At 33.5% G+C, this 12319-nt stretch overlaps 1 protein-coding gene across 4 annotated transcripts in view; it reads left to right on the top strand.

Annotated features, from left to right (window-relative positions):
- Window positions 1-10142, top strand: part of CCDC122 (coiled-coil domain containing 122) — a 41006-nt gene extending 30864 nt beyond the window's left edge. For all 4 annotated transcript variants that reach the window (XM_013059846.2, XM_004759246.3, XM_013059848.2 and 1 more), the window contains one exon: window positions 9554-10142. In XM_013059846.2, coding sequence (XP_012915300.1) covers window positions 9554-9703 — 150 coding nt within the window. In that variant the 3' untranslated portion in view covers window positions 9704-10142. The remainder of the gene's footprint in view (window positions 1-9553) is intronic.
- Window positions 10143-12319: the final 2177 nt, after the last annotated feature.

The raw sequence follows: 12319 nt of genomic DNA, 5'->3' as shown, positions 1-12319 counted from the left end.
AACCTTTATTCTGAAAACTATAAAACACTGATGAAAGAAAGTGAAGATGACACAAATAAATGGAAAGACATTCCATGCTCATGGGTCGGAAGAACAAATATTGTTATAATGTCTATACAACCCAGAGCAATCTACAGATTTAATGCAATCTCTATCAACAGCATTTTTCACAGAACTAAAACAAACAATCCTAAAAATCTGTGGGACCACAAAAGACCTTGAATAGCCAAAGCGATCTTGAAAGCAAAAAACAAAAGTAGAGGTATCACAATCCAACTTCAAGTTATATTACAAACCTTAGGAAACAAAACAGTATGATACTGGACAAAAATAGACATATAAGTCAGTAGAACAGAATAGAAAGCCCAGAAACAAACCCACAATTATAAGGTCAATTAATCATCAAAAAGGAGGCAAGATTATGCAATGGGAAAAAGACAGTCTTTTCAACAAATGATACTGGGAAAACTGGGCAGCTGCATGCAAAAGAATGAAACTGGACCACTTTCTTAACATCATACACAAAAATGAATTCAGAACGGACAAAAGAGCCCACTATGAAACCTGAAACCACAAAAATACAAGAAGAGAACACAGGCAATAATTTCTTTGATATTGGCCACAGCAACATTTTTCCAGTTAAGTCTCCTGAAGCAAGGGAAACAAAACTAAAAATAAACTATTGGTACTACATCAAAATAAAATGCTCTGCACAGTAAAGGAAACAATCAACAAAACTAAAAGGCAACCTCCAGATTGGGAAAAGATATTTGCAAATGACATACCCAATAAAGGACTAGTACTCAAAAATATAAATAAAAATATAAAAATATAAATAATATATATAAAAATTATATAAAATATAAAAATAAAAATATAAATAAAAAATATTTTTAAAAACTTACAAATCTCAACACCCCAAACCCAAATAATTCAATTTTAGAATGGGCAAAAGGTGTGAACAGACATTTCTCCAGAGAAGACATACGGATGGCCAATAGACATGAAAAGATGCTCATCATCACTTATCCTCAGAGAAATGCAAATCAAAACTATGATCAGATATCACTGAACACCTGTCAGAATGGCTAAAATCAACAGCAAAAGAAACAACAGGTGTTGATGAGGATGTGGAGAAAAAGGAACCCTTGTGCACTCTTGTTGGGAATCCAAACTGGTGCAACCTCAGTGGAATATGGTGGTTCCTCAAAAGAGATTTCAAGATTCCTTAAAAATAGAGCTACCCTATGATCCAGCTATCACACTACTGGGTGTTTACCTAAAGAATACAAAAACACTAATTCAAAGGGATACATACACCCCTATGTTTATAGCAGCATTATTTATAATAGCTATATGGAAGCAGCCCAATTGTCTATCAATTAATAGATAAAGAAATGGTATACATACATATACATAAATATGTACATATACATACATATATATAATGGAATATTATTCAGCTGTAAAAAAAAAGAATGAAATCTTGCAGTTTGCAATGACACAGATGGTGCTAGAGAGTATTCTAAGCAAAATTAGCCAGAGAAAGACAAATACCATATGATTTCACTTATATGTGGAATTTAAGAAACAAAACAAAACAAGCAAAACAAAACAAAAACAAAACAAGCAACAAACAAGGAAAGGAGAGAAAGAGGAAAGAGAAATCAAGAAACTGACTCCTAATTACAGACAACAAACTCATGGTTATCAGAGGGGAGCTGGGTGGGGGTAGGAGTGAAGCAGATAAAGAGCACAAGATGACATACAACACAGGAAGTGTTGAATCACCATATTGTCCATCTGAAACTAATTATAACACTATATATTAACAAAATAAAATAAAAACTTAAAAAAAAAGAAAGCTGGTTTTGGTTTTATTAATATCAAGTAGATTTCAGAGTACAGACTACTAAGCTAGAGTCAATTAATGAAAAGGGAATAAATGTGAATTCACCTAATCAGAGTTTCAAAATACATAAGAAAAACTGACAGAACTAAAAATAAAAAGAGACAAATCTTCAATCATATTGAAGATTTTAATAACTTTTGGAATTATTGCTAGAACAGTAGATAAAATCAGTAAGTACGTAGAAAATTTGAACAACTTACCTACTAACTTAACCTATTTATAAAATAGTCCAACTAACTATTCATTTTATGTTATTTTCAAGTGCAAATGGAACATTCACCAAGATAAACAATACACTAGATGATAAATTGCAAACAATTTGAATCTCTCAGTCACAGCAGAATTCAATTAGAAATTAATAACCGTAAGATAGCTACAAAATACATAAACATTTTAAACTTGGGCATTATAATGCTAAATAACTCATGAGTGGAAAAAAAATCACAAGAATTGGAAAATAATTGAAGTTAGGGGTTCCTGGGTGGCTCAGTTGGTTAAGCATCTGCCTTCAGCTCAAGTCATGATTGTTGGGGTCATGGGATATAACCCCGCCTTCAGTCTCCCTGCTCAGCGGGGAGTCTGCTTCTCCCTCTCCTTCTTCCACTCCCCCACTATCCCTGGCTCATGCTCTCTCTCTCCTAAATAAATAAATAAATACTTTTTTAAAAGGAAAATATTTGTATTTATTGATGATGAAAACATATTTGAAAAATTGGGAGGTGTAGCTGAAGTAGTGTTTAGAGAAAATTTTATATATTTAAATGCCTATATTAGAAAAGAAAAAAAAACCTTAAAAGTAATTATCTAAGCTTCTACCATAAGTAAATAGAAAAATAGGAATAAATTCAGCCAAAATCAAATGGAAGAAATAAGATGATAAATAGCAGAAATCATTAGAAAACAGGGGGGAAAAAAGGAGAAAAAAATCAACAAAACCAAAAACTGAAAAGACTAATCAAATTGATAAACCACAGCATATGGATCAAGAAAAGAAAGAAAACAATGGGGTATTCAGGTATTGTAGCATAGCAATATGGATCAAGAAAAGAAAGAAAACAATGGGGTACTTCAGGTATTGAAGACTTATAAAGGTGATAAAGTCCTATTATTAACAATTCTATGTCAGTAACTTTAATGACTTAGAGGAAATGGACAAATTTTTAGAAAAACACACATATAACTAACACAAGAAATCACTTGTATGATTAGGCTTATGATCTATTTCAAGTTAGGCTTTATAAATGGTGTGAAGTAGGAATCAATAAAATTGAATTTATCAGTAAAACCCTTCCCATAAGAAAAATATCAGACTAACATGTAATCACTGGTAAATTCTATCAAATATCTAAAGAAGAAATAACACCCAGCCTACACAAACTCTCAGAAAATGGAGGAAACTCTTTCCAACTCATTTGAGGAAGCCAGCATAACCCTGATATAAAAACAAACAAACAAACAGTGACATTACCAGAAATGAGAGACCAATGTCTCTTATGAGTATAGATGCAAAAACCCCTAATGAAATCTTTCAGATTGAATTCAAATACATATATATAGAGAGAGAGAGAGAAGAGAGAAAGTTTTGATTTTCACCTTTCAAAAAGTAAACAAGGTGATTCAGTACATTAACAAAATCAAAGGAGTTAAAAAGAAATAACTTGATAGTTGCAGAAACAGCGTTAGACAAAATTCAACACCATTCATAATAACAACTCTCAGCAAATTAAGAATAAAAGGAAATTTTCTCAACCTATTTAAGGGCATCTATAAAACAACTTACAGCTAACAACATCATATTTACTATAAAATGTTGATTGGTTTTCCCCCAAAGATTGGAAATAAGACAAAGATGTATTATCCTATCTCCTCTATGCAACATTATATTAAGAGGTTTTAATCAGTGCTATAAGACAAGAGAAAATATGGCCTAAAGATTGTAAAGAAGTAAAATTATATTTACAGACAGAATGATTGCTTATGTAGAAAATCCTACAGAATCTACAAAAAGACTAATAAACAAGTAAATTTAGTAAGGTCACAAGATAAAAGGTTAAGACAAAAAATCAATTGTATTACTATATAGATTCCAAGAAGTAGCAACAAACAACTGAAAAGTGAAATGAATAAAACAAAACTCTTCGTTGACACTAAAGAACACAAAATATTTGCTGAGAAATTTCATGAAAAAATCTATAAAACTTCTATAATAAAAATATTAATGAGAAATTAAAGAACATTAAATAAATGGAATGATATTCTAAGTTCATGATCTATAAAACTCAATATCTTAATGTCAACATTCATTAGATCAGATTCATAGATCAGAGATCTAAATGTAAAACTAAAACTCTAAAGCTTCTAGAAGAAACCATCGGAGAGTATCTTTATTAAGATTTGGGTTAAGCGAAGACTTCTTGGAACACAAAATGCACTAACTGTAATGAAAAAAACTGATACACTGGAACTTAAACTTTGAAACCTCATTCTTCAAAAGACACGATCAAGAAAATGAAGACAGAGGTGCCTGGATGGCTCAGCTGGTTAAGCATCCAAATCTTGATTTTGGCCCAGGTCATGATCTCAGGATTGTGAGATTGAGCCCTATGCTCAGTGGGGAGCCTGCTTAAGATTCTCTCTCCACCTCTACCCCCACCCCACACCACATGCTGCTTAAAAAAGGGAGGAGGAATGAAAAGACCAAATTATAGGAGTAAAAATATTTGCAATACATACAGGTCAGGGAAGACTTATATCAAGGGCCTATATATAAAGAGCTCAATCCATTTTAAAAATGGGCAAAAGATATAAACAAATTTCACAGAAGACATAGGATGGCCACTAAGTTCATGAAAAGATGCTCAGCATCTTTAACCATCAAGGAAATGAAAATTAAAGCCACGGGTGCCTGGGTGGCTCAGTGGGTTAAGCCTCTGCCTTCGGCTCAGGTCATGATCTCAGAGTCCTGTGATCAAGCCCCACATCGGGCTCTCTGCTCCGGGGGAGCCTGCTTCCCCCTCTCACTCTCTGACTGCCTCTCTGCCTACTTGTGATCTCTGACTGTCAAATAAATAAATAAAATCTTAAAAAAAAAAAAAGGAAATTAAAACCACAATAGGATATCATTTCACAACCAATAGAAGGGTTAAAATCACAACAAATAATAATACCAAATGTTGTTAAGGGTATGAAGCAACTGGAACTCTCTTGCTTTTTTGGTGAGATTATCAAATGGTGCGACTGCTTTAGAAAATGGTTTGGCAGTTTATTAAAAAATTAGCAAATACATTGTATGTCTCAGCAATTCCATCCCTAAGTGTTTATTCAAGGGAAAAAAATGTCTTAAAATAAAACTTGCATATGAATGCTCATAGAAGCTTTATTCATAATAGCCCCAAAAAAGAAACACTACAAATGACCCTCAAGAACAGAATGAATAAACAAATTGAGGAATATCCATATAATGGAATACTATTCAGTGATAAAAAGAATGAAATACTGACACAACATGGGTGTATACATTTGTCAAAAGTCATTTAACCATAGCCTTAAAAATATGTGTTTTTATAGTTCCACAAATATATTTAACCACACTTTTTAGATTAAATAACTAAAAGAGAAGTTATATGACACGTTCAAATGACGAACAGTGATCTCCAAGTGGAGCGTTTTCTCCATGGTAAAACAATGGCATTTTATCAGTCTTTGTTACATTCTGAACAATACGGAATTTAACAATATATTTTATATAACATTCTTCTCAAAGTAGGGTAGCCATCATTTGATTTCCAAAAGCTGTCTCATTTTATTCACATATTTCTTCAGTAATTTATTCAACATATTTATTGTGCTCATACTATGTGCTAATTAATTACTCTTTAGGCTCTGATAATGGAGTGGTGAATAAAATAGCACATGATTCCTTCACTTTCCTATGCATGTGCTACATTCTTCACAAAACACTTTCTAATATATGTCTTTATGAACTTGCATTCTAGCTGGAGAGACAGACAAAAAAGATATGTAAGTAAGACCTATTAGCTAAGGATAGTGTTAAGGACAAAAGAAAACAAAATGGAACAGAGAAGGGAATATGTAATACATGTACTGCAGGGAAAGGGAAGATGAAATATTAGATCTTGCAGCCATCAAAAGCATTACTGAGAAGGACTCTTTCAGCAAAATCCTAAAAGTGAAGGAGCAAGGCATGCAGATCTGAGGATGAGATTTCCAGGAAAATGAAAAAGCAAGTATAAAGGTCTTAAGATGGAACATACCTTGGCTCAGAGAATAGAAGAACAGGGTGGCTGGAGTGGATGGAACACAGAAAAAAGCATTGATGAGGTCAGATTTGGCTCTTACAGGGCCTTGCTTTCTTTATGTCACTGTGTTTTGTTGGCCCCACCCCTCCTTCACTATTGTTCTTATTTCTGCCTCGCCAGCCACGGTAACTAAGGAGAGTAGTAGCCCATCCACTTCCTAGAGGCAAAAAGTTCAGTTCTATACAGAACGATTTACATCCTTAGTGCCTACAGATATCCAAGTTTGATACTCAGACTTGATATTCAAACAGATATTCAAAGTCTGAACATTACCAGTAGAGGCTGAACAAATGCTTGTCTTTCAAGAAGGCTCACAAGACAAACTTGGCCTTTATAAAGTCATGTCTGGTCCCTCACTCTTTCTTTTTTTGTTTTCCTTTGTGCATTTGTTGTTGGTGGTGGTGTCTGTGTGTGTGTGATGTTTTATTTGGTTGTTGTGTTTGGGGTTTTTTGTTTGTTTAGTTTCAAGTTTTTATTTAAATTCCAGTAAGTTACCAGAGGGTGGGTGGGTGGCAGGATAGGGGCAAGAGGTGATGAGAATTAAGGAATGTACCTGTGGTGTGATGAGCACTGGGTGATGTATGAAATTGTTGAATCACTACATTATACACATGAAACTAATATAAATCTATATGTTAACCAGAATTAAAATAAAATAAGATAAATGAAATATTGGCATGTGAAAAAAAGTAGTCACTTCTTGATCAAAACTGCCTTTTAGCCTTGGAAACTTAGAAAGTTATTCTTGTTAGTATCCCAGCGTTTGGTAAATATGGAGAGATGTTAGTACAGTCCACAAGAAACTGACATATAAAGCTCAAGTATCAGTTTATTAGTTTATAATAATAAAACTCTAAAGGAAACCAGATAAATATAGTCATTAGTGCTTCTTCTTCCTATAAGGAAACTACCTACATTGGAAGCCAAGTTATTTCAAGTTTAGTTAGTGAGCATGGAAATCAAAGCTGTTATCTGAGTTTGACTATTCTTGGCCTCTGGTTCTGGGTGCTCAAAGACCCAATCTCCATAACATAGTTATACTTCTCAGATAAATAATCCCTACCAGCGTATGACTCCTTCACCTTTCTATATATATACTACATTCTCCACAAAACCTCTTCTAAAGATATATTCTTTCTTTAGAAGTATTAAAATCTTCTGTGACATCTAGCTATGACTGATGATCTGGATTTCCCCTAAGGGACTTTGCACAGCTCTACTCTGATCTATTGTGTGTTAGTTTCATAGCTTAACTATTGAAGAATAATTTTAGAAGAATGCTACTATGCAACTGACCAAAGATTTTGATTAACCAAAAATTTGTTTTAGTTATTTTATTTCTATGAATATATTCTATGAACAGGGGTATGGACATATTTAGTGACTATACTCTCCCTCTTCTATTGGATATATATTTTGTTGGAACACCAATGAATATATATTATATACAAATATATTATGTATAGTGGATATATATTTTTAATATAGAAATATATTCAATGTTAAAAAAATCTTCTTTTGAACCAGCTTCATATCTAATATGATGTTTCAGTTTATTCTAATTTATTTCTAATAATTTTCAAGTCATTTTTTTATTTTGCCAACATATTAGCAGGCCTAATTCCACCAATTTCAACGAATTATCTGAATTCACAGAATTAACAAAAATTGGACATTTAAAAAGGCATAAAGTTTATAGGAACTTATGTGAATATTTTTGTTGATAAGTTTTCACTTCGTTTTTATAGTAGTACTTTGGAATACTTAATGTGTCTTGGTCCCTGTTCCCCTACTACTGCTGCAGAGTTGTTTCAATATTACTTATTTCCTTGGTAATCATGATTGTTTTATTTTATGTACTAAAAACATTATCTTAAGGAGTCCATAGTATTTATCATACTGTTGAAAGAACTCATGGCATAGTAAAGGTAAAGAAACTGTGCTGAGGGAGGAGCTTGGAAACAGAGAGGGAGTAACCTTTGCTGGGGGAAAAGCAAAGAGAAGATTCAAGATATAGAGAAATTTGAACCCATACACAGGAATCATGGGAATGTAAAAGTGGTACAGTCACTGTGGAAAACAGTCTGGCAATTGCTCAAGTGGTTGAACACAGAATTACCAAATGATCCCTCACTTCTGTTCTTCAGTATAGACTCTAGAGAAGTGAAAACATAAATTCACACAAAAACTTGCACATGAATGTTCATAACAGTATTGTTTATAATAGCCAAAAACTGGAAACAAATGTCCACCAACTGATGAATTGGGTAAATAAATTTTGATATTATTCTATAATGGACTATTATTTGACAATGCAAAGGAATGAAGTACTAATACATACATACAACATGGAAGACCCTAAAAAGATTATGCTAAATTGAAGAAGACAGTCACAAAAAAAATGTAGTGTATGATATCATTTATAAGAAATATGCATAATAGGCAAATCTATATAAAGAGAAAGATTAGTAATTTTCTAGTGCTAAGAGTGGGGGTATGGGAATGGGAAGTCACTGTTAGCAGATACTATCTTTTGACATAATGAATATGTTCTAAAAATTGATTGTGGTAACAGTTGTACAACTCTGTGAATGTACTAAAACCCATTTTGAATTGTCCACTTTACAGAATGGATTGTATAGTATGTGAATTTTATCTTAATAAAGCTGTTGTAAAAAAGAAAATTAAGTATTTTTTGTATAGATAACATTAATATCGTTAATTTTTTTCCTTTCTCTTTTCTCGTGGCCTGACAACAAAAACCTTGCACTTTCCACCATGCTTCATTGCTTTCCAGTGTAGCCTTGCTTAGCTCAGCATAAATATACTGCTCTACTTACTGTTATGACTACATGATCTTTTGAATCTTTGAGATGGATGGGTCTATGTTTCATTGAACCACAGGATATAGGGAATGAAACCATTATTCCAAACTGGTAACTATTTCGATAACTTGAAGGCATTCCATCACGGATACTTTGCTTGAATTCAGATCCCAAATACGATCACTTATTAGCTATGAAACCATGGTTGAATTACTTAAACTCTTTGATCTTCAGGGTTTTTGGTACAAAAATGGAGATAATAATATCCATCTATATCATATGGTGTTATGAGAATATAATTATGCCTAAAAAGCTCTCGTGTAGTATCTAACATGTAATAAGTTTTGAATAGTTATTATTACTGTTGATGTTTATTACCATTATTATTTACAGTGAGTAAATAATATTTACTTCTTTAAAGAAGTCAAAATATCCTTTATGTCTATTTACTACTTATCCTTCTCAAGCCCTGTTGATGTGTACTGTTCTTTTAATAGGTGCAACATAAGAGATATGGTGCAATTCTTAAGCGTTTGCATTGTCAGGTGAACAAAATTCAGTCAAATAAAAGACAATGGCAATGGAACATTCACCAACTGGAAAAAACTGCAGCTGAACTAAGAAAACGCATTGGAATGAAAGATTAACATGGCCAAAGGACAATGTAGAACACAGACTATGTCAACAAAAATGATAGGACAAAAGGTTGGGAAAATTCTTTGGATTATTAACCAGCATCTACTAAGAGAGGTCTGTCTTAATAACACATATAATAATATCTCTCTCTCTCTTTTTTGAATCAGTTAATCTCTTTGCTATAGTGCCTTCCAAACCTGCAATTGGTAACAGTAGATAGACAATAGGAATGCTGACAGAAGTCTGGTAGAAGATTCTGTATAAATATTTTCAGTATGTAAGATATAATTATACTCATGAATGCCTGTTTATAAACATGTTGCCTTCGCTATCATATGAAATAAAAATGTAGAAAAGAAATGCAAAAAGTTATGATGATTTAAATTGTTAAGATATTTTAAATGATTCTGTTTCAAACTTTTTATTAAAACTTGCTTTTTTACCACTGTCTTCACAGTAGTCCATAAATATTGACATTTACAATAATATATGTTCAATGCTTCAGGTATTTTACTTTTTTCTTTCATTCAGAAGGTCGCAACCATTTTTTCTTATTAAATAAGACAATTTTAGAGTGTTGCAAGACATAAAACCTTTTGTTTAATTTTCTGTCTTTAGTACTATTCTTTAGTACTATTCTGTGACAAAACTGAAGTTATGACATCATGTAAGGAAAATACCAGCTCTTAATTTAAAAAAAAAAAAAAGAACATGAATAAATATAGACTACCGTGTATTTTTATTCTCACTGTAAGTCATATGCTATGTCCATGGCAACATTTCAAAATTTAACTTGTCCATATTAAGATACAAGTGCTCCTTTTTTTGGCTCCACTGAATCAAATTTTTAGGAATAAAAAAAAATTATTGAATATAATGGTCTTTAAATATTTACTTTTTAGATTAAATCCTTTCAAAACAACAACATCAAAAAGGTATCTCAAGTTCATTTTCTTTTCACCTTTCTTTATGCCTAAAACTAAGTAAGAGGAGAGCTGATAAAGAACCTGATATTAATAATCTTGCTATGTCTAACATTAATAATCCTATAATGAATTAACATGGCTTATTATAACTAACTTCAAATGCTTTGCTATAACACAATCAACTTTGGCAGGTAACTCAGAAATAGAGTTACAAATAGGAATAGTTAAACCTGGGGGAGGAGCAAGATGGTAGAGGAGTAGGAGACCTCAATTTCGTCTGCTTCAAGGAATTCAGCTAGATAGCTATCAAACCACTCTTAGCACCTATGAACTCAACAGGAGATCGAAGAAAAGAATAGCAGCTACCTATGAATAGAAAAGCTACCACTTTCTACAAGGTAGGATGTGCGGAGAAGTGAATTTGAGGCAATATTTGGAAAGATAGACTGCAGGGTATTTGGGAAGATAGGAAGGCTCTTCCAGCTGGCTCCTTGGCAAGTGACAGAGCAGCAGAGCACAAAATCAGAACTTTTAAAAGTCTGCCCCACTGAGGGATGTTACTCTGGTGGCTTAGTGGAGAGTGCAACCTTCACTGGGACAGTGTGGTTTCAGGAACCTCAGATTCACAGAAAGACTGGGGATGTCTGAGTGCAGCAGAGCTCCCAGGTATTGGAGCAGGGAAGCCGGTTGCAAAGACAGAGCCATGGAGTGGGATCTCAGCTCAGGGTTGCCATAAACCATGATCCAATGCACAGTCGGGCCACTATTTGAGTGGAGACCCCACAAGTGACAGATCCAAGGGATACTTCCCCTCCTCCTCTGGGGGTAATTGTGCAGAAGCACACTGAAGAAATCTGCTGGGTTTGGAGACTCCAAATGGGGCTGTGCTCCAGAGATAGAAACGGTTGGTCACAAGCTGTGTGAGCATGGAACACTGCTGGAGACCAGGGAGACAAGCATGGTTGACTGCTCTTCTCTGAGGACTCACTAAAGAGGGCAGCTCCTGGGATCTCACCTCCTCCTGGCCAGAGATTGGGAGGCTGCCATCTTCATTCTCCTCCTCCAAACCTATATGGAAAGTGTTCAGAGAACAAAACTACTGAAAGCAAACCCAAGCAGATTACTTATCCTGGTCCCTGGCAAGGGTGGTGCAATTCTGCCTCAGGCAAAGACATTTGAGAATCACTGCAAGAGACCCCCTCCCCCAGAAGATCAGCAAGAACATACAGCCAAGACCAAGCTCACTGATCAATGAGAACTGTAGAACTCCAGAACTAAGAGAAAGCAACACATAGAATTCATGCCTTTCCCCCCATGATTCTATACTCTCTCAAAGTTAATTTCTAAAGTTTTCTTTTTTATTTTTCTATTTTCTAAATTTTTCTTCTTTCCTTTTCAACCAACATCTTATCAATTACTTTTTTAAAATCTTTTTTTAAATTTTCATTTTTAAATCATATGCTATCCCTTCACTGTATTTAGCCTTATTTTTTTGTATATATATGTTTTGCTTTAAAATTTTGGGATACAGTTTCTCCTAACAGACCAAAATATACTCTTTATCTACTGTATGGCTTTGTTCTAGTCTCCCACCTGATCACATTCTCTCCTTTTTAAAAAAATGTTTTTCTTTCTTTTTTTAACCAACTCCTTGTTTTATCAATTCCTTTTTACAAATCCTTTTCAATTTTTAACTTTCAT

Source organism: Mustela putorius, unplaced genomic scaffold (assembly GCF_011764305.1).
Source record: "Mustela putorius furo isolate JIRA1106 unplaced genomic scaffold, ASM1176430v1.1 tig00000179_pilon_pilon_pilon, whole genome shotgun sequence".
Classification (NCBI taxonomy): Eukaryota; Metazoa; Chordata; class Mammalia; order Carnivora; family Mustelidae; genus Mustela; species Mustela putorius.
Note: the sequence above shows the minus strand (reverse complement) of the source record. Positions and strands in the feature narration are given on the sequence as shown.